Here is a 23,306-nt window from a genome sequence, read left to right as displayed (position 1 = left end):
TATGTTAATCTTTTTAACGTGTTCATATATCTTTTCCTTTCTTACTGATTTTTAAAATTACTTATATATAAGAGTAAAGCTTTTTGGTTATATGCTTTGCAATGATCTTGCTATCTTTGGCTTTCTGTTTAAACTTTGCTTTGGTGATTTTTAATTGTGCAGAAGCATTTCCTTTTGTTTTTTACCTCAAGAGATCAAATTGATTTGTTTTTAATTGAGTATTTTTTTCCTGTGTATCTTAGTTGATAAATCATTCCATAAAAGATATCTTCCTTCTATAGTTTTTGCTAAATATTTAAAGATTTGTTTTTCACATTTAAATATGTAATACATCTGGATTTATGTCTCTCTGTCGGGGGGGAGGGGTGTATCTGTGTGTGTATGTGGTAAACCCATAATTTAGTTCTTTATTCCATGTGTATGATCAATGGCTCTACCACCCTTTCTGTATGGCTTTTCCTCTCTCTTCTGACTTCTTCTAATGTTACCTATGTATTATACTAATGTCCATGTATATGGGAGTCAGTTTCTATTCTCTCTATTCCTTACCAGTGGTCTGTTTATCACATGACAATTTCACACAGTCTTTACTAAGAGTCTTTCTATTTCTATGGCAAACCCCCCTCACCTTGTATGTCTTCTATGTTTTACTTATTTATTTACTAATCTATTAGTTTCACACTTTAATATTCTATCTAATTCTTTGGATCATACACATTTGCACACATACATGCACACACATACCACTCACACAGGGAAACTGCATTCAATTTGTAGATAAATTGGGGAGAATTGCCAGTTTACAATGTTGCTTTTTCCATTCAGGAAAATGATATGCTTTCATATTTCTCTCGGCAAATATTTTTTTAGATTCTTCATGAAATTTTATAATTTTCTCCAAAAGGATCTTATGCAACATTGGTTAGGTTTATTCCATGGTTGTTTATAATTTTAGTTGCCATTTGAATGGAATTTCTTTTTTTAAAAATTCCCTGTTTAAAATATTTGCTTGTGCGATATAGAAAACAAGGATTTTATATACTGTGTTCTATCAAACAAGATTAATGAAATTTATTATTAATTTTGAGAGTTTTATTTTTTATAAAGATTATAATGTCTTGGAAAAATAAATTGGTGTATTTCATTAAACAGTATTTACTTTTCTTTTTATATCTTGCTGGCTAAAACACTAGGAAACTGTCTAATTGAAATATTAAGTGCAGGCATCCTTGTTAAGTCTGAGTTGAAAAGGAAAGCTTCTAGTATTTTCCCGTTAAGTGATATTGTTCCCATAGGACAGTGAGTCTCCAACCTTAGTGTGCATCAGAAACACCTGCAGGGCAGGAAAAAACACAGATTGCTGTTCCCTACCCCAGAGTTTCTGCATCAGTAGATGCGAGCTGGATGCAGACAATTTGTATCACATAATAAGTTCTCAGGAGATGCTGTTGCTGCAGAAGAGCACATTTTGAGAACCAAGATGGCGGGAGTAGAGAGGCTGGGGCTGGGCGCGGGAGGCAGGTGACAGTGACCAGGTGAGGGCTCCCTAAGAAGGTGCTATGAGAGCCAAGTGTTGAGGACAGAAGGGAGTTTGCCATGAAGATGCCTGGAAGAGCAACCCAGGCCGAGGGAAGATGAGAGTGTTCTTCATGTGTTTTACAAACTTCAAGGGAGCTGTTTCGGCTGCAGTGGCGTTTTGGGGAAGAATTATAACAGACAGGTTAGAGGGGTGACAAGAGGACCTTACTGTCATTAAAAAGACTCTGTCTTTCATTTTCACCATGTGGGGAGTTGCTCTGAGGAGTAAGATAATGTGACTTACGGTTTAAAAGGATTATCTGAACTTTGTGTTGAAAGTAGACATTAAAGAGCCACGACAAAACCACAGAGACCAGGAAAAGGGCTATTTCAGTAATCTAGGGGAGAGTTGGAGGGGTGGTGGTGGGGAGAAGTGGTAGGATTCACATAGAGTTCAAGGCAGAGCCTAGGGCATTTCTTGCTGTTGGACAAGGGGTGAGAGAGAGGAGGGGAGTCAAGGATGCTGCCAAAGCACTTAGCCTGAGAAACTGACATGATCTTGGAGCCATTCAAGGGGACAATGCTTCTGACCCTGAGTATTTCTCTTGAATGAGGAACCTTATGTAAAGATACCAGACTGTCCTCCCACTGGACTGGGTATGAGAAGCACTGAGTGTATCCACAGGAATATTAATGCAGAGAATTTATGGAGTCTGTACTTGGGGCCTGGGGCTTCTTAGGAAGCGTTAGTAAAGAATTAGGGACCTCTATGGACTTCCCTGTGAAAAACTAAACTCTATTTTAAAACTAGCTAGTGTTAAACCTGAGTCTCTGCGCCAAACCAATTCTATCTCTCCAGTATTGAAATGAACATGGCTATGGAAGATTTGCCATGGTTTAGATTTCTTTATTATTCTGCCTCTGGATTCTTGCCTCTGAAAAATAGTAGTCGTTTCAACTCTCTCTCTTTTATTTTTTCCCCCCTGAAAATCGACAGGGATGTTCCTCCCACAAAGTGAACTTTCCTTCCCACATGAGGTACTTGCTGTGAGCCACTTGTGTTTCAGGGAAAAAGAGAAGCACATTGTAGAAGTAACCACACCTCATGCTTCATTATTATTTTTTTTTTTGCATTTATGTTTATTCCTAAAATGCCAAGAAGGACTTTTTTCTCCTGGTATACCTCAAATATTTATCCTATATAAAGATGTGTTTCACCCTTTTCAGTTTAACTGTGATTACTTTTGATTATCCCTGGATATAGAATGGCTCATGCCCTAATTAATAGATCAGTTTTTCACCCAAGATGAGAAAATTGCCAAGTATAAGCACAGATTGATGTCTGTCCCTAACAGTCTAACAAGAAGAAAACCATGGTATATCAGAGAAGAGTTTTTTTGGGTTTTTTTTTAAAGACTTTATTTTTCCTTTTTCTCCCAAAGCACCCCGGTACATAGTTGTGTATTTTTAGTTGTGGGTCCTTCTAGTTGTGGCATGTGGGATGCTGCCTCAGCATGGCTTGATGAGTGGTGCCATGTCCGCACCCAGGATTCGAACCAATGAAACACTGGGCGGCCTCAGTGGAGCGCGCGAACTTAACCACTCGGCCAGGGGACCAGCCCCAGAGAAGAGTTTTTTTAATCAGCAATGCATACAGTTCTTATTTAAATTGCTGACTCTTAAGTATATTTAAATAAATTTTTTCCTGCCAACCAAATCTGTGGCTCACTAACATGATACAGAGAAATGTCCACATCTCTTGATTATTAAACACCTGTTGATGCTTTATAATATTTCAGACTGGGTATTCTAGAACATCAAAGATGAAAAATAAATTTAGCCCTTTTACTACAAATGTTCAACTTTTATTTTCTGAATAATCAGTAGACTGGAGAAGCTCATTTTGTAACCCCCACCTCCATCATCACCAATATTTAGCTTCTAAATAGTGAAACGAAATTTTTTGAGTAGGGTTCAAGGTAAAGAGGGCAGATTTAAAAGACATGGATGTGAATCTCAACTCCTTTTGGTGGCATCCCTGACGAGTTGTCATCCCTCCTCTGCTTGAATGTCATAGGGACAGAAAATGTATTACCTTTCTCAGTGGTGGGTTTTATCTTTGCTGTTATCTTATCTTTTTTCTAGCTGTTATCTCCATATACATTTTTAAACATTTGAGCCTCAGTTTCATCAACAAATAAATGAGAATCAAAATGGCAACATCTTAAGGCAGAGGCTTAAAGATAATATATATACAATGCATATCTTAGTGCCCTTGACATTCAAAATGCTCAGTTACTGTTAGTTATTATTATCATTTTTAAAGAATTACGTCAAGTCTTTGACATAAAGGGGAGACTGTGTCATTGGAAAGTGAACTTGAGATTGTTTTGGTATGAACGCAATTCTGTAGAAATAGTACAAGAACCTAACTAATTGGCAAGATGATGATATAGTAAACAACTGCAGGAAGACTTCAAGGTGAATAGAGAATATTTTAGGTATTTAGTGTTAAGGTAAATTTGTAAATGGAGGTGGTATTAAGCATATGTGTGCGTGTGTGTGTATATATATGTGTGTATATATGTATATACACACATACACATCATATATAGAAATACACTTTCACACAAAATCAATTGTTCGTACTCATAGCCAAACACACGCACATATCTCCACATATCTCCGAGTAGGAATCTTTTCAGGCAGATGGAAACCTCAGAGAGAAAGAGAGATCTCTTATAGCCTTCTTCACAAAAGCATTGGTACCGAGACTCAACACACACACTTCTAGATGACTGGTCGCCCTGTAGAAGTCCTATGAGAGGGGTTTAGATATAGCGGATGCAGAGTTCTGCTGATAATAACTAAAACTGAAGTTAGCTGTAGTGACACCTGATAAAGTGAACTCTTCTTTGTCCAAATGAAAATGGAGCCCTGATTCATTTCATGACAGATACTTGTAATTATTGAGGAAAGAAAGAAATCACAGGCCCCAGAGACTCCAACACTGTCCATCTGTCCCCAGTCTAAAAATATCTTGGGATGCAAATTAAGGTGGAAACTGATTACCACTGATTGCAAAGGTGTTTATATATAATTTAAAGGATCCATAGAGAACAACTGGTGGGCTAGTCTCCAAAATAAATTATTCGGTAACAATAAATTCAAATACTTTGATCACTGGAATATAGATGCTCAAAATCATGAAATATTAAAGCAAATATGTTTAAAAATCATTTTTATTCAGGGAAATGGTTTCCACTTAATTCAAGAAAATACATTTGTTAGTATGGAATCACATATTTTAAAATTAAAACTTGTCTTTTACTAGTTCTTTCATTGGTTAAAGTAGGCTAAATTTAAGACTAAATCCTCTAAAAATTATTCACAAAGAAACCAAACGGTAGAGAGGCAATAATCAAAATAAAGAAAAAATATGATAACTTAAAAAATGTAGAGGCATACTAAAATTGAGTACGTTTTACATCTAGAAACATTTTGGTCCATCTGAGATGTGATCCTGAACCATGAGCTTGTATTATGTAAATAACTTCTCATACTGAACACAGATCATGGTTTTTAAGGCTGGAGTGCTCTATACGCAAATGTGTTGACATTGTCTGCTTCTTCCCGCTTCTCAGCCGATATCATTGGTTTGTAGAAAGATACTGAATCATGCATACGAGGAAGCTCTTACACAATCTCCAAACAGCGCAGGTCTTGAGTTATTTGAGTATACAGGAATACTGAATTTTTCAGCCAAGTGATTCTCAGGTCCCTGCTGTAACAGATAACATTCCATTTCTGTACAAATCTGTTAAAAAGTCCTTCCTTATAGTGAGCCAACGTCTCAGTTCTGTCCACTCCCACTCGCTGTAGGTCTTTCTCCATATCAGGGCCTCACAGAACAAGAACAAACCCAGAATCCCATGGTAGCCATCAGCTATGTGATTCCAACCACCACACTCTCTTCATCTCAAAGGAGACTGTCTTCAGTTCTGCCAATCACTACCATGTCTGTCTAAATAATTGATTTTCAGTGTCCCTATTAAAGGTGACTTCTACAAGTAAACCTTCTATTCTGGGTGTGGTTTCTATATACCAAGAACGGGACAGTCATCTTCTTGATTCTGATTATTTCCCCTTCACTGTTCAAAGTCTACTTTCTGTTCATAGCAAAAGTTACTATTGACGCTAAAGGTTCTAATATTCGAGTTGACAGCTGTGGGCAGAGGAAAAGCAATTTAAAAGCTTTCCAATGTTCAGCAATAAAGAGTCATTGGCAAAAAGCCCTCGATACAAATCACAACTTCAAACCTTATTCGCTTTTGATTTGATCAAATTACTTAATCATTCAATACCTCTGTTTTTCACCTTTAAAAGCAACAAATAAAACAATGCTAACTTAAAAATAGTGGGTGGAATATATAGATAATTATGTAAAGTGTCTAGCACAGAATATGGAAAATTGTAGGCACTTGATAAATACGATTTCTCCCTTTCTGTATCAAATAATGTAGATTACTTCCGGGAGCCTCAGTCACTTCTTATTTACTTCTGAGAAATGATTTTTTAAAAAGTACTAATTTTAAAATGGACTAATTATGTTGTAGCCTTAGGAAGTTTTAGAGTAGGTCATTAAAGTTGTAATTGTGCTGCGATTTTTTTAGATAGAGGTCTGGTAATAAATCCCTCAGAAACCTTTGTATAATGTAGCTTTTTTAATTTGAAGCCAAAGGACAGAATGAGAAAACTAGAGCTTTTCATCTTCAAAAGAGTTTATGAGCTTTAAGCAATTAGTAGGCACAGTTCTCTTTTGTGCAGTGGGCCAAGCCGATTAGCCCATTGGCAAAGGAGGAAACCAGTGCCCAGAGAGATAAATTACTTTCCCCAAGGCGCTGTGAGCAGAGCGCGAATGCAAGTATTTGTGCCTGGTTTGCACAGGTACATGCATGTGAGTGTATGTAGTGGAGGTGGGTGTGGATTGGAAGGAGTAGTGAAGATTCCTAATGAAGACTGATGCAAAGCCTTTCTATTATAGTTTTTATGTTTGCTAAGATGTCTATTATCTATAAAGATTGGAGAAGAGACTTCTTCAGACACATGCGGGTGTTTATGTTATATAGATATAGATATGTACCTTATTGTGGGTGCCATATGGGGTATATGACCAACCCTGCTGATCAGTTACCTGTTTACTCTTAGATGCATACCCCAGTCTTTCTTCTGTTCTCTTCTCCATCTCAAGAAACCACATTTCCCAGGCTCTCTTGACCAATGGCTTCTGAGTGGAATTGGCCAATAGGAAGCACTAAATTGGAAGGAGGACTCCATTTCTGACACTCCCTGCTTTCTTTCTCTGTTTTGGCTCATTTCCAGCAGCACCTAGGTTCATTTAGGGTTCCAGCCCCTGTTTGATAGACCCACTAGCTTTACCCTGGTTTCCTTGACTTGGACTTCTCCCTTTGTCCCTCCCGCCTAGGACTGAAAGAGATTTCATGTTGCTGCCAGTTCCTCTGTTACCTATCATCCTCTGTGTAGCTTCTCACCCTGTCTTCACCTGTACAATTAGTTGTCTATTAAATTTTCTCCTTTTGAATATTTAAAGAGGTTTCTGTTTCCAGATATACCACCTCTTTCTTTCTCAGTATATTTAATTTTGAATGAGCCTATGAATTGAGAGGTTAATATGATAACATACTGTTAAGTCTAAAACCGTATTAAATATCATTATATTTCTCTTTTAGGCATTTTCAGATTAGTCGAATTATCCCTTTATATAACTGCGGGCAAATCATTAAACTCTTCCTTTCACTTTTATCTTTATCTGTACAGTAAGTGTAAACTGATGGGCTCTCTCTTCCTAAAAAGGTAGTTAATAATGAAATGGAGCACTTTAAAAATATACATAACACGATTTGAACAGTCAAGAACAACATGAGATAGACAAACAAACATGATCTCCAGGGTCGGTTTAACTTGATGTCAAATTCAGGTTCTAACACGTGCTATGCCTGTGGCCTGGGACACAGATGTTAATTTCCCTCAACGTCAATCTGCTCATCTATAAAATAGTGATAACCATTTTTATCCATTTTTTATCTCCTTTTTTATCTCTTTCATGAGCATTACTGTGTCTAACCTTTGTAAAGCTCTTAGCACTGTGCTTCGAGTAGCAGAGGTCCTGAAGGAGGCTAGATTTGTCTTCATTATTACACTGCAAGATGTAGAAGGACTTTCCGATAGCACTTTATCATTGATTTATTCCTAGGTAAGACACATGTAGGAATATCAGATATATCACCCATTAATTGATTAACTGAATCTGTCTTTTTTTTTTTTTTTTTGCTTTTAGAAAATAATCACCATGTTTTATTGATTTCAAGTCGCTGTTCACTTTCTGAGTTTCCATTTCAACTTGCCAAACACTCCAGTTAAATAACATTCCTTTGAACTGTATTTTGAATTACCGTCTGTGGATATCTACTTAATTTTTGTCAATTTACTTGTCCCAGGATGCATTCTCCTTTGTTTTCATTAAAGGTCAAGAATGGTATCCATATCACCATCAGAAAGAATCTTCCTTATGTTCCTTCTCTAGCTTCACATCCTTACCCATGCTTTTGTGTGATTTTCTGTTTTCCTACGACATTCAGGTTTAGAATATGTTTCGCTATCCAGTCTTGTCCGAGCTAGTACCTCTGACATTGCCACCTCTTTTTGACCTCAGTTGGTTACCAGGACTCCAGCCAGTTGAGTTGTGCTGCTTGATCTCCGATAGAACATATGCTTTCACTAGAAAGACTTGCAAATTTTGGCATCATGGATGACATGGATTTAGGAATGTCTTTGCTTTTTAAGAGGAAATGTGAGAGCAAAGAGCAGTGGACTTAGAAACAGAACTCATGGACTATAATTCTTCCTCTGCCTCTTATGCCCTTTGATATCTTAGGCAAGTCCCCCATCTTTGTTTTATAATATTACCCTCCACAAAAGGAGGAGGTCGAAACAAACACTCTGTGTGGTTTCTTCTAACTCCTAACTGGTTTGTCCTGTGGTTTCTTCTCACTTCTAACTCAAGTCTACAGTATCAGAAAACATTTAGATTTGGGTCAAAATATATATGTAGATTAATTTGGATGTTAAATATATTTTTTATTAAGACTTTATTTTCTTAGAGCAGTGTTAGGTTCACAGGAAAACTGAGGGGAAGATACAGAGATTTCCCATGTACTCCCTGCCCCCACACACCCACAGCCTCCCTCATTAATAGCATCTCCCACCACAGTGGTACATTTGTGTACATAAGTGTACATAATTGATGAACCTACATTGACACATCATAATCACCCAGAGTCCATAGTTTACCTTAGGGTTCGCTCTTGGTGGTGTACATTTTATGGGTTTGGACATATGTGTAATGACATATGTCCATCATTATGGTATCATGCAGAGTAGTTTCACTGCCTTAAAAACCCTCTGTTCTCTTCCTATTCATCTCTCGCCACTCCAACCCCTGGCAACCACTAATCTTTTCACTGTCTCCATAGTTTTTTCCTTTTCTATAGTGTCATATAGTTAGAATCATACAGTATGCAGCTTTTTCAGATTGACTTCTTTCACTTGGTAATATGCATTTCAGTTTCCTCCAGGTCTTTTCATGGCTTTATAGCTCATTTTGTTTTAGCACTGAGTAATATTCCATTGTCTGAATGTACCACAGTTTATCCATTCACCTACTGAAGGTGGTTACTTCCAAGTTGTGGCAATTATGAATAAAGCTACTATAAACATCCATCTTCAGGTAGTTGTGTGAACATAAGTTTTCAACTTCTTTGGGTAAATAGCAAGGAGCATGATTTTTGCATTATATGATTATATGTTTAATCTTGGAAGAAACTGCCAAACTGTCTTCCAACGTGGCTGTCCCATTTTGCATTGCAAAAGCAATGAACAAGAGTTACTCTTGCTCCATACCCTCACCAGCATTTGGTGTTGTCAGTGTTTTGGATTTTGACCATTCTAGTAAGTGTGCAGTGGTATCTCGTTATTGCTTTAGTTTGCATTTCCCTGATGACATTTGATGTGGAACATCTCTTCATATGCTTATTAACCATCTGTATATCTTCTTTGATGAGGTATCTGTTAAGGTCTTTGGACCATTATTTAATTGGTTTGTTTGTTTTCTTATTGCTGAATATTAAGTGTTTGGTATATTTATTTATTTATTTATTTATTTATTTATTTTTATTAATGTTATGATAGATTACAAGCTTGTGAGATTTCAGTTGTACATTTTTGTTAGTCATGTTGTGGGTACACCACTTCCCCCTCCGTACCCTCCCCCCACCCCCCCTTTTCCCTGGTAACCACCGATCAGATCTCCTTCTCAATATACTAATTTCCACCTATGAGTAGAGTCATATAGAGATCGTCTTTCTCTGACTGACTTATTTCGCTTAACATAATGCCCTCGAGGTCCATCCACGTTGTTGTGAATGGGCCAATTTCGTCTTTTTTTATGGCTGAGTAGTATTCCATTGTGTATATATACCACATCTTCTTTATCCAATCATCAGTTTCTGGGCATGTAGGCTGGTTCCACGTCTTGGCTATTGTAAATGATGCTGCGATGAACATAGGGGTGCAACGGACTCTTGAGATATCTGTTATCAGGTTCTTAGGATAGATACCCAGTAATGGGATGGCTGGGTCATAGGGTATTTCTATTTTTAACTTTTTGAGAAATCTCCATACTGTTTTCCATAGTGGCTGTACCAGTTTGCATTCCCACCAACAGTGTATGAGGGTTCCTCTTTCTCCACAACCTCTCCAACATTTGTCGTTCTTGGTTTTGGATGTTTTTGCCAATCTAACGGGGGTAAGGTGATATCTTAGTGTAGTTTTGATTTGCATTTCCCTGATGATTAGCGATGATGAACATCTTTTCATGTGTCTATTGGCCATATTCATATCTTCTTTTGAGAAATGTCTGTTCATGTCCTCTGCCCATTTTTTGATCGGGTTGTTTGTTTTTTTGTTGTTAAGCAGTGTGAGTTCTTTGTATATTATGGAGATTAACCCTTTGTCGGATAAGTGGCTTGTAAATATTTTTTCCCAATTAGTGAGCTGTTTTTTTGTTTCAATTCTGTTTTCCCTTGCCTTGAAGAAGCTCTTTAGTCTGATGAAGTCCCATTTGTTTATTCTTTCTATTGTTTCCCTCAACTGAGGAGTTACAGTGTCCGAAAAGATTCTTTTGAAACTGATGTCAAAGAGTGTACTGCCTATATTCTCTTCCAAAAGACTTATTGTCTCAGGCCTAATCTTTAGGTCTTTGATCCATTTTGAGTTTATTTTGGTGTGTGGTGAAAAAGAATGGTCAATTTTCAATCTTTTGCATGTGGCTGTCCAGTTTTCCCAGCACCATTTGTTGAAGAGACTTTCTTTTCTCCATTGTAGGCCCTCTGCTCCTTTGTCGAAGATTAGCTGTCCATAGATGTGTGGTTTTATCTCTGGGCTTTCAATTCTGTTCCATTGATCTGTGGACCTGTTTTTGTACCAGTACCATGCTGTTTTGATCACTGTAGCTTTGTAGTATGTTTTGAAATCGGGGATTGTGATTCCACCGGCTTTGTTTTTCTTGCTCAGGATTGCTTTAGCAATTCGCGGTCTTTTGTTCCCCCATATGAATTTTAGGATTGTTTGTTCAATTTCTGTGAAGAATGTTCTTGGGATTCTGATTGGGATAGCATTGAATCTGTATATTGCTTTAGGTAGTATGGACATTTTAACTATGTTTATTCTTCCAATCCATGTACAAGGAATGTTTTTCCATCTCTTTATGTCATCACCTATTTCTTTCAAGAAAGTCTTGTAGTTTTCATTATATAGATCCTTCACTTCCTTGGTTAAGTTTATCCCAAGGTATTTTATTCTTTTCGTTGCGATTGTGAATGGCATAGAGTTCTTGAGTTCTTTTTCTGTTAGTTTATTGTTAGTGTATAGAAATGCTACTGATTTATGCACGTTAATTTTATACCCTGCTACTTTGCTGTAGTTGTTGATTATTTCTAATAGTTTTTCTGTGGATTCTTTGGGGTTTTCTATGTATAAGATCATGTCGTCTGCAAACAGCGAGAGTTTTACTTCTTCGTTACCTATTTGGATTCCTTTTATTTCTTTTTCCTGCTGAATTGCTCTGGCCAGCACCTCCAGTACTATGTTGAATAGGAGTGGTGAAAGTGGGCACCCTTGTCTTGTTCCTGTCCTCAGAGGGATGGCTTTCAGCTTTTGTCCATTGAGTATGATGTTGGCTGTGGGTCTATCATATATGGCCTTTATTATGTTGAGGTACTTTCCTTCTATACCCATTTTACTGAGGGTTTTTATCATAAATGGGTGTTGGATCTTGTCGAATGCTTTCTCTGCATCTATTGAGATGATCATGTGGTTTTTGTTTTTCATTTTGTTGATGTAGTGTGTCACGTTGATTGACTTGCGGAAGTGTTTTGTATATTTAAATAACAGTCCGTCATCAGATGTCATCAAATGTGTCTTTTACAGATATTTTCTCCCAGTCTGTGGCTCGCTGTCTCATCTCTTCACATTGTCTTTTATGTTATATCTTTTTTTTGTTTCTAAGATATACTACCGTGTATTGGAGAATTCCTGTTACTGAAAACCAAATGAAGATGTGATATTGTATCTGGGTCATAAAGAATCAACAAAGCAAACAACTTGAATCATTTTAAACATTAAATGATTTGCTGTACTTAAATTCCTTCATCATCTAAGAGTATATTTAAAAAAACAAATAAAAAATACAAACGTGCTTATAATGAAAAGCCACCAGCCTTGGTCTTATCCTTCCGCACCAACTCCCTCATTCCCAATTCCCCAAACTTACACCCTCTCCCCAAACATGCAGGCAAGCTTATTAAACCCTTTTTGTTTGGTATTTCCTGGCTGTTAACTTTATATTTCTAAACAACATATTAAGCCTCTATTTCTTGATTTATCTTCATTAGATGTGGTGCACTGACTTTATGACAATGGGAATTTAAGTCCCTCACACCACACCCCCGTGTCTTCTCTCTTCTCCCTCCCTGGTTCTACCACTATTCTTAGTTCTCAAAGTTGGTCTTAATGACCCATTTAAGGAAGTAGAATAGTATGGTTAAGAAATGGGGCCTTTTGTGCAAAATTGCAGTTGATCTAGTCACATAATTCACCGGTTTCCTCCTAACAGATTTTCAAACTTGGAGTAATGATTATATTTGACTGAGCATCCATTTAAACCTACGAGCCTGTACCTTTCTTTTTTTTCCAAGGCAAGACCTCACTTTCATCTCAGTCTGAGTTGCATGAGGCTTTTAATACGAAATCACTTTCCATTCAGTCTAAAGCTTCCTTGTTGCTGATGAATGTCATACATAATGAAAGATTATATCCATTTATCCTCAGCAGTAAATCATTTATCACACAAGGGAGATATATTATTGTGAATTCTGATCAAAGCTGCCCACTTCCTTTAGCTGGCAGAAATGCTGCACCCTGTTAGTTGATCGTACAATATCCTGGGAGAAGCAGGGAAAATTATGCTGTTGAATGAGGGCTCTGCAAACTCTAGGGGTTTCTAAAATGGCTTTTAAAAAAATCATGTTTCATGTAGAACCTTCTATGATCCATGCGTGTGAACTGTAAAAGTGTTTTTTTGCTTTCTTCACTTAATTAAACCAGAAAGCTGTGGGACTTTTTGCTGCTTGCTCTGTGATGTCTGCACAGGGATTTGTGAATGACACCATGTGGATAGTCTGTCCCCTTTCTTAGAGAGACAATAATTATTGCCACTTCTTTTTGAAGCATGCTGTGGGTGGTTTTATCAGTTCATTTGCTAATGAGCTCCCTCTCTCTTTTATAATGCCAATCTTAAAGATGTCTTTTAAATATGATTTCTCTCTCAGATTTATTTTCCTTTCACTCTTCCTTCTCAAGCTGTGTACTGCTTGGCTTCAGGGAATCACCCCCCCTACCCAGGCAGGGAGCAAGGCTGACCTCTTTGATTTCATGTTGATAGCATCTTCTCTCATTGTCTCCCTCTGAGAACAGTGAGTTCCAGAAAGGACATCACAGTCCTCCGGGAGAGTCCCTTCTTACGTTTTGTCTTTGATTTTAGGTTATTATTGCCTGATGTTACACATCTGTGTTCACTGCTTTTCAAATTCAATAGCATGTGAATGCCTCAGCATTAAAATGATCCTGAGAAAAGTGAGACGCAGAATGAAGCAGGAAGAATGGACCCTCTTTCCTCCTTTAGTCTCTCTTGGGCTGTTGGCCAGCATGCTCTTACAGTTTATTCAGAATTTATGCAAAGTAGTAGCTAGTGATCTGCACAATCAAGTCACAAATCTGCAGCTAACATTTACAAACAACATTCTTTCATTCAACCTTCACCGCATTTTAGAAGTAGCCTTTCAATGCATTGGCCATTTAAGAGCTAGCTATTGAAATTCATGTTCTCCCTTTCCAGTTTCTGTGAGCTCATTATGTCCCTTGTGTGGTTGATGGAAGTAAAAATAATGTGCCCAGCCTCCTTATCCTTAAAACAAGAGATTGCTAAATTTATCAGAATAGGATATACTTATAGCAAGATTATACATTAACTATAATCTAGGTGTTCCTGTTGATGGTTCTTACTTCTCTATTTAGATTCTTTTACTCTCATATAAGTATGCTAGAGAACAAAAGAAAGGACACCAGTTAAACTTGAATTTCAGATAAATAATGAATACATTTTTAGCATAAGCGTGTCCCAAGTATTGCATGTGGGACAGGCTTAGACAAAAAGAAAAATTGTCATTTATCTGAAATTCAAATGTAACTAGGTGCCCCGTATTTTATCGGGCAACCCTACACACAGGAGAATCCAAATTCTGGTCTTTGCTATTCTATGCATATCAGTTCTCCAGCTTGGTCACAGCTATGGACTGAATTGTGTCTCCCCAAAACACCTATGTTCAAGCCTTAACCCCCAATATGATTGTATCTGGAGGTAGGGTCGTTAGGTGATAATTAACGTTAAATGAGGTCATGTGGGTGGGGTCCTAATCTGATAAGGTTTGTGGCCTTATAAGAAGAGGCAGAGAGACATGATTTCTCTCTTTCTCCACCATGTGAGTTTCCAGGGAGACGGCAGCATCTGCAATCCAGTGAGAGCCCTCTCTAGACATAGACTCTGCTGGCACTTTGATCTTGGATTTCTAGTCTCTGGACCTGCGAGAAAATACTTTTCTTTTGTTTAAGCCACCCAGTCTGTGATCCTTTGTGATAGCAGCCCAAGCCGACTCATCCAGTGACTTCAAAATGTTTCACTCTGGCTCAGTTTTATACTTCCTGCTGAGCTGACAAGGATGGCCATTACCCTTCTTCTGTTGACTAGTCTGCACGTGTGAGTCAATAACTCTTCTAATTCCAAGCAAGTGGAGACAAAGGAAGGAATCTGCTCAGTCTGTGATTGGCTAATCTCTCCATCTTGGTAACATCTTAAGTGAAAATAATAAGAAGGAATCATAGGGAGTGGATGTGACAATAAATCCTGGTCTGCTGTTGGCTGGGAAATATCAAAGGGAGTCACGGGAACTTTCAATTAACTAGGGACATGGGGGAAGACAGCCTGATTCTCCTCTGACTTTAATGTTAGATCTTAAATTATCTACCTAAACTTTCTGATTATTACACATATTTACAGGATATAGGGGCAACGTGTGTCTGTGCGTGTCTGTCTGTGTGTGTGCATGGTGCACACACTAAATAAGACTCCCTAATCTCACTTAGAGATGAGCACCTGAGACCTCGGAGAGGTCAGTCACAGACCTCTGCCACACTTCTGAGTGACGGAATTGAGGGTCATCCTGCACCCAAAGGACATGCCTTTTCCAGTGTAACAGGTTAACTGCCTTGAAAACTAGAATCTCATGTTTGTCATAATAGATTATGTGTGTAGTAGGAAATTCATATGGTAGCATTTTCTTAATCAATTTCAATTGATGAAGCAAAATTCTATCCGTCCTCCACCCATCCTTATTACCCCTAATCCTTTTATTCTTGATAAGGGCAATTATTATTTCACTCCTTCCAATGTGATATTGAAATGAGGAAGTTCTCCTGCAAGAGGATTTACTTCTTAGCTTAAAAAGAGATTATTTTTTTTATTTTGGATGCAGTAAAATCAAACCTAAATTAGATAGAATGGCTTTTTCAGCTCTCATGTCTGTTCCAGATAATATTGTCCTGCACTCTAAGCTGTGTGGTACCTTCATGCCAGGTTACATGTTTTAATTGTGTTAGTGAGGTAGTGAGGCCAAGGTGAAGCTCTTGACCAAATAGGGGAAGAAATCTCTATAAAGACCAAAACATTTACTCAGACTGCCGTGAGAACTCCTCAACCAGTGATTGTCCACGAGTGCATTTGCCATAATTGGGATTAAAGTGACTTCATATGAATGGGTTGCTCTCTCCTTGATACTAGGATTGACCAGTGAAGTACACAGGTGGCTGATGGACATGAGTCCCTGCTGTTCTACACATGATTGAGGAGAATTTGTGGTTGAGTCAACACACATTTGTTATATATTTTTACCTTCTCGGGCTTGTAATCATTGTTTCCCTTTCTGTCTTTTGGGCTCAAATATTAACAGAATATAGTACTCCTCCTGGATTTGAGCAGATGCTTTCAAATTCACATCTGAAATCATAGCAGTCTTGTGATGAAAGAATTGGCCTCTGTCTACTTTTGAATTCAAACTTGCTAAAGGGAAACTTTTAAAATAAATTCCTACATTTTCTTAAGATTGTAGATGATACAACTTTGTTAGCAAGAAACATCATAGCTGCAAGATAAGTGATATTATAAGCAACGGTTGCCTCAGCCATGAAACTGTTGAGATATATATATATAAATAATTTTCTTTTAGGAAGATTAGCCCTGAGCTAACATCCACTGCCAATCCTCCTCTTTTTGCTGAGGAAGATTGGCCCTGAGCTAACGTCTGTGCCCCTCTTCCTCTGTTTTGTATGTGGGACGCCACCACAGCATGGCTTGATAAGTGGCACATATGTCCATGCCCAAGATCTGAACCCGCAAACACTGGGCCCGAAGCAGAGCACATGAACTCAACTGCTGCACCACCGGTCCGGCCCCAAGGAATTGGTGATCTATTTTTAAACTATTGATAACACTTTGGAGAATCTTCATGAGACTGCAGGCAGCTGTTATGCCACAGTTTAAAATAATCCAACTCTAAATTCTTTCATTTATAGTTGAAAGGATTTTGGAAAAGCTGTGCCTACAGTCAATCTGTAGGTAATTTTCCTTCCAATTGGTTAACTTAAAGATCTTGCTGTCTTAATTAGTGCTCATTTTAAATAAGACCACTTAATTAAACTCTCAATTCAGCCGAAGAAAGCTTAGACTTTAATCAGTGTCACAATATTCTGCATAGCCAGACCTAGATCTGAGCTTCAGAAGTGAACGGCGGGGAAGAGAATTTGTTCTAATACCATTAATAACTTTTGAGACAGTAATGCTAGACTGCAGACCCCTAGCTAGAAAGTTTCTGGTCCACCCAGCACAAACTTTACGCTCAGATCTTGACCTGGTTTGGAATTCTGGCTCATGTACTCCCCATCTCCTCAACGCTGGGCAATTCACCTGCCTCACTGATACTCCATCCTCTGTGTTTCTGTCTGTTGCTGTGTTTCTGTTTTTGTATTTTAACTGAAGACACTCTGAAATGAGAAGGGTCATTATCATTCTTTAATAGCAGTGCTCCTAAAAAGTCTTCCCATCCCTAGTTGGTGATTGTGCTGTAAATTAACACGAAGCTCGGGAAGTTTGCCTTTAAATCTGTGTAGTATCTGTGACATGGTTTGCTTAAGAACGTTTTGAGATGGGATAATAACTTACAAATCTAGGCCTTTCTTTCTTTCTATAAATCATAGCTTCAGTTCATGATATTTGGGCCATATTTTCAAATACTATTCTTGGGAAAGGTAGCTGGGTGTATGGAGATTTATGTAACCACTGAGTTTCTGTGAAGAATGTCAGAAAGTGACACTGATCCAGCAAAGACTTGAAAGTCAACCCCAGTTGAGTTTGCTTATAGTTTAAATCCTTACCAGCATTGTGATTTTGGGGTAAGATACTTAACCTTTCTGAACCTCCATTTCTTCACTTGAGGAGCCGGGACGATGATTCTAAATTCAAAGAATAGGAAAAAATAACATTTATTGAGTACTTACCATGAACCACAGGTCTTATATAATTTATTCCTCATAATAATCCTAGGTGGGAGCTGCTATGATGATGTCCATTTTACAGATGAAGAAAAGGAGGCACAGGAAGGCTAAGGAGCGAGTAAGCAGCCAATCCAGAATCTAAAACCAGGCAGTGTGCTAAACCGCTTTGCTTCTAAAATGTAAAGTTTAAATCCTGATGATCCTTCCATTCTTCTCAACTGACGGCTGAAATTGAGGCTGAAGAGAATGGGCAGGAGATAGAGAAGAATAGCTGGAGGAATTATTCCTTTTTCAAACCAGCATTTAATAGGCCCCTTAAATTGGCAGGCTTGTATATCACTGACAAAGTGTCTATTTTCCTGTACCATCAAAGAAGAATTGCCTTTTTTCTATGAATAAACGTTGACACAGTCAGGAAACAAACCATACAGCTCACCACCATTTCCCTTGGAAGTTAATTGATTTCTGTTAGTTTAAATATTATGTCTAAAATTAAGGTTCCAGGAAGGAAGCATGTATATCTTCTCCAGAATATGTACTGAGACCCAGCACCACACAGGGACTGAAGTAAACATTTAATGCTTTTTTATCCTTCATACATTTCTCTATGTAAATTATGCAAAATGCATTTTTGCAGATATGCTGTATATATAAGGTTTTTATGCATAAAAATGGCCAAAATGCATGTGGATAATATCAACCATGTGTGCTTGTTCATTTTTCTTCTTCCTGATATCATCCCATGTTCTTTGGGTTGAAATTGGGGAGCAGAGATATTTAATAATTTGCCTAAATTCCATCCACTCCAAATACTAAGTGGAGAAGCAAGAATATAAAGTCAACACTCGTAACCACTGATATAGAGGAGGGAGACGTATGCTAAGAGACCATGTGTCAGCTGGGCCTTCCGCGTGGGTAATCAAGACCCTGACAATGAGGAGAGAGCAGGAATGGAGAGGAAGGGAGTGAACACCTTCCGTTAGTGAGTAAATGCCCAGGGAATCAACAGATGAGGACTAACAGCACAGTCCCCTCAATGGAGCAGCTTTTGTGTTATTTGTTTTTGTTTTGTTTTATTTTCCTAACAGGAGGAAAAGGGAGAAATTAAAGATTAATCTGGAAATGTAGGGAGGCTGTTAGTCAGAAGCGAAAGTTCTTCAATTTTTTCCCAAAGTCGCTAATATTGTTAGCTCTAACTTTGTCGTCATTCAGGAAATGGGCCCAAAGAAATGAAATGGCATTTGTCTATTGTAAGAGGAGAGATGGGAATGGTTTGAAGTTAACAGTGAGGTTTGATGGCCTTGGTAATCCCTTTTAGCTAACCAAAGGATGCCAATTTCTGTGAACATTAGCAAATGACCTGCCCGTTACAGAAGTGTCTTCCTTGGGGTCCTCCACATCCAGGCTGGGTGATGTGTCAACTGCTTCTGCTTTATTGTACCGGACGGAACAGGGATTCAATTCTAGCCAACAATCATGCATTTTGTATCTTCTCACCTTTGTCATTATTACTCTCTTCTTCTCTTTTGCCCAAGGATTCCCTTTTAAAACTTTTCGCTCAAACTGAGCTTTTCCTCAGGGACAATGCAGAAGAGGAAAAATGAACAGAAGGGGTGGCTTGTTATTTTAGGTGCAGTTGAACAAGTGGGAGGGGAGTGAGTGCCATGTCAGAAGGATGTAAGGAGTAGAAAACGTGATGCTTGCACTGGAAACCACGCAGGTGGCCATATTCCCGTGGAAAGGGAGGCCCCGGTTTGTGATTTGGCCCTCAGGCTCGCCAGAAGAGAGAGACTTTGCTGACCTATTAGATTGGGCTCTGAGTCTGCAAGCTCTTCCCCCGACGTCATTGCCAGGGGCCAATCTCTCATGTTCAGGGTCACCCCACTGCAGGTCGCCCTTCAACTCCTCACCTTCCCTCCTCTTCAGCTACGTCTCCTCCACTCTGCCTTTTAAGTTTGGAAATAAACAACACAAACAGCGTGGTCAAGATCTCACTGGTTTTTGAAGTGACAACTCTTTCACCTCAGAATAGATAAACACACAGAGTTTAAGACTAATTTTTTTTCAGGATAACCTTTCTTAGCTCTTGCAGACTGGAGTTTGCTTTGGGGTTGTTTCACTGTTGATAATAATTCTCCTATTTTCTTCACACAGTTGTTGGTCAACCTTGGCTGTATGTCCCACCCTAACACTGTTCCCCACTCTCTGGCCCTCCAGTTGTAGAATCAAAACCTACCTGTAAAACCCCTCCCCAGGAACACTGCAACTTTTAATAAAATCACTGTGATGCAAGACTTCTCAGGGGTAAAGGAATTCAGAGACCAGGGAATGGGCAAATTGACTGCAGTTTTGAAAGCAATGCAGAGTAGAAAAATAATAAAATATTAACCTGGGTAAAGTATGAGATTTGTGCTTTTTTGGGGGGGGGGGACTTGTAGTTACCAGTAAAGATTACACATGTACTTTTTAAATTTTACGAATTCTGTCATGCTTCATTAAGATGAACAAACAGAAAGAAGTTTCTAGTTTATGAATTTCTCTTTATATTTCTAAAACAAAACTCTTAAGAAATGTTCTCAACCCCCGCCCCCAACACTAACCAAAACCAAAACAAACATGCAATTTTATTTCTCAAAAGACGTCAGAAGATTCGCCAAACTTGATCTATTTAATACAAGTGCATCTGGAACCTTTTATTCTTTGTCTCATTCTTCAATATTGTCATAAATTCAATCGGCCTCATTGGCATTACCTGCTGGCCACATTGCGTCTTCACGTTTGGATGGGTCTGAACTTATCAAGGTGACATACGTGTGATTTTTAAATGGAAATTTTACTTTGTCATTCTTAAAACCCAGCACCAATTAGCAAGGACACTGCCTGCTTAGCAAAGGAGCTGGGTTTGCTGCAGACCCCATCACAAGCCTCTGGCGGCTTTCCTAGCTTGGGCTGGGCTGGCGCAATGTCATCACACTCTATTATCCACAGCACACAGCTATGAAGGCAGGAGGAAGACACTCCCTGTGCAATTTTCCTGATACTCCATAAGGCCTGATAACTTCCCAGTGGGCTCAAACTCATGGAAAATCAGTTTGAGATGAGAACAATTTCAAACATCTTTCCTTATTTTCTTTTCCACACGCCAATGGAATCATGTATTTTAAGTTATGAAGAACCTTTATAGAGCAAAACAAAACAGAAAAAGCACTTCCCCTTAAAAGCAGCTGTCTCTGTGGGACAACATTTTCATATTAAAAGAAGATACAAAGAGGAAAGTATGCTTAAAATCTCCCACATTTGTTGAAAATAAAAACCTCCAAAAAATTAACGCAGATTATAACACAACCAGCACAGAGCGCATTGTGACAGGGAAATGAGAATGAGAGCACTGAGCTTCAGGTAATTCTGGATAAAGGCCATACCAACTACACAAGGGCTGCTCTCAGAGAACGGGAATTTACTTTTTCACCACAGATGTGCTTCGGTCCTAAGTCTGTTCTGACTTTTTGCCGTTATAGACCACTGATATGCCTGCTTTAATTCCAATGCAATAAGTGAATTTCCAAAAAGCTTATGAAAATATGTGGCTGCTTAAACCTGTTGGGTATCTGCAGTATCCATATATCAGAAGTCTTTGTTCTCAGTCTGCGAGGAAAAAAGCCAAATACACTCCAGTTTGCCCCGCTTAAAAGGTGCTCAAGAGAGGTGCCCGATTACCTGAATTTCCATTTGGCTCACAATGAGAGGGAGAATAACCACCCAGATGCTTTCAGTGTTGCTGCTGCGCTTGCAACAGGCCCTATCTAATAGTTTATCATACTCAGAAAACAAAGCATAGTCTGCAGAAGGAATTCACGGCTCCCCTCTCTGACAGAGCTATCTCTTTGAATTCTTCTGTCGATTTCACAGATTTCAGACAACCAGAGAACTGTTTTCTAAATCTGATTTTTTACCCCAGCAGCACCATTTCCTCCTCTGTAAGTACGACAGATTCATCCCACGGGCAACAATGGATGCTTCCTGCTTAAGTGGAGCATGACAGATTAAGCTTCAGGCCGACTACTAAATGCATCTCCCCTCTCACTGAGACTGTTCAGAGCATGCATCAGGGCCTCGCTGCATTTGGTCCTGCAACTGCCAGCTGGGTCAGGAGCAGCCCTGACTGAGAGAGCCATGTGAAGACTCCACAGAGGACCAGCAGGGCTCAGGCGAGGCGCCTCACTGCAGTGCTCCCAGCCAGATTCCTCACCTCCGAATCATGCCAGCCTCAGGAAAGCTGCCTTGTCGGATGCCTAAGGAAAAGCAGGCAGTTTGCACATGTTTGCTGAATATAAAAGAGAAAGATGTGCGTTTAGAGAAAATGCACGGAGACCTTGCACACAGAGATAGGTGCCTTTCAGATCTTGCCGGATCTGAAATAAATGCTGTTATTTCTGGCCAAGAGGTTAGGTGACAGTGACTTGAAGAATAACTAAGTAAAAAAAAAAAAAGGGAAATTAACTAATGAGCAAACGAATAAAGCACAAACTAAATAAATAAACAGTAGCCAAAATCTACTGATGATATTTGACCAGTTACATTAGAAAATGCTTTTTAATTAGAAAAATGACGCTTGCAATATGATGCTTCTGAAAGGCATTTGCAGGAGAGTAGTGTGTTGCATAACACAAAGTGTACTTGTATCCAGAATTATAATCTGAGGATAACCATCACTCAGATTGCGGTGAGGGGCATCTTAAAATGCTCCTCAATTTCCTTGTTAGGTCTTACATGTAAAATCTAAAAAGCAAAGCAGTGCTGGCTCTTTGCACAGAAATAGACTTTGAAGTCTGCCTGTTGGTGTTAGGAACAGACCTAGTCAAATTGTACAAAAGCATGATGGCACTGTTCTCACCTTTCTGTAATTAGTGACTATTCTGCTTGCTGAAATCTTGAATCTTTCACAACCACATGTGTATGTTTGTCATTTGTCCCCTTTCCTCAGGTGCAAAGAAGGCTACCAGGGAGTCCGTTGTGATCAATTTCTGCCGAAAACTGATTCCATCTTATCGGATCCAAGTAGGTCAAGCACTTTTCTTCTCTCTCTGAACACAGTGTATAGGCAGCCCTTACTCTGAGCGATGGTTGCTAGCTCGGCTGAAGGCTGAATGTCAGTCATGTGTCTCTGAAAGATGCTAAGGGTGGAAACTGGTGGCACAAGTTGGAGTTCACAGATTGCTCAACACCAACTCAATTCATTCTGGGTCTAGGTCTTCTCCAGCGATGGGGCTGATGTCCAGATTCAGCTCCATCACTAACCTAAGCTGGAGACTCCAGGAAATCCTGCTCCGTTAGCTTTCAGGCTCCCCCTCCCCAACCCGATTACAAAAGCAAGGATACAGATAAATGAAAGAATTTATTATTTATCCAAAAGAATGTTATAGAAACTACCATATCATATTGGTTCTTACCGTCTAGTTGGTAATTTGAGATAATATTAAACCTATTAA

At 38.8% G+C, this 23,306-nt stretch overlaps 1 protein-coding gene across 14 annotated transcripts in view; it reads left to right on the top strand.

Annotated features, from left to right (window-relative positions):
• The window catches only part of NRG3 (neuregulin 3), a 1,011,706-nt gene that overhangs the window by 757,390 nt on the left and 231,010 nt on the right, over positions 1-23,306 (top strand). For all 14 annotated transcript variants that reach the window (XM_070616575.1, XM_070616608.1, XM_070616564.1 and 11 more), the window contains exon 3: positions 22,802-22,875. In XM_070616575.1, coding sequence (XP_070472676.1) covers positions 22,802-22,875 — 74 coding nt within the window. The remainder of the gene's footprint in view (positions 1-22,801; positions 22,876-23,306) is intronic.

Source organism: Equus przewalskii, chromosome 1 (genome assembly GCF_037783145.1).
Source record: "Equus przewalskii isolate Varuska chromosome 1, EquPr2, whole genome shotgun sequence".
Taxonomy (NCBI): Eukaryota; Metazoa; Chordata; class Mammalia; order Perissodactyla; family Equidae; genus Equus; species Equus przewalskii.
Note: the sequence above shows the minus strand (reverse complement) of the source record. Positions and strands in the feature narration are given on the sequence as shown.